The sequence below is a fragment of the Centrocercus urophasianus genome, unplaced genomic scaffold, assembly GCF_019232065.1.
Source record: "Centrocercus urophasianus isolate 14NV4802_14NV808 unplaced genomic scaffold, USGS_Curo_1.0 seq_28, whole genome shotgun sequence".
Lineage (NCBI taxonomy): Eukaryota > Metazoa > Chordata > Aves > Galliformes > Phasianidae > Centrocercus > Centrocercus urophasianus.
The window spans coordinates 247,816-248,099 of NW_024884844.1; the positions used below are offsets into that span (position 1 = coordinate 247,816).

At 66.5% G+C, this 284-nt stretch overlaps 1 protein-coding gene across 1 annotated transcript in view; it reads right to left on the reverse strand.

Moving 5' to 3' along the window:
* Positions 1–284, reverse strand: part of SLC11A1 (solute carrier family 11 member 1) — a 7,017-nt gene that overhangs the window by 2,936 nt on the left and 3,797 nt on the right. Inside the window, exon 12 of the mRNA XM_042827012.1 lies at positions 8–178. Coding sequence (XP_042682946.1) covers positions 8–178 — 171 coding nt within the window. The remainder of the gene's footprint in view (positions 1–7; positions 179–284) is intronic.

Here is a 284-nt window from a genome sequence, read left to right on the forward strand (position 1 = left end):
CGGGGGCCCGGCTGTGCCCACCCCTCACCAGGATGCTCTGCAGCACGTTAAGCAGGTCATTCATGCCCGTCAGCTGGCTTATGTCCCTAAAGGCAGCCACGAAGAGGGTGGGCAGGATAGCCAGGGAGCGAGTGAACAGTACCCGGGTGAAGCGGGACCAGCGCATCTGCAGGAAGCCCTGGGGGTGAGGGGAAAGATGTGCCATCAGCCCTTGGCGTGCTCCCAAAATTCTGTACAGACGTGTTGGGGGGGGGGGGGGGGGGGGGGGGGGGGGGGGGGGGGGG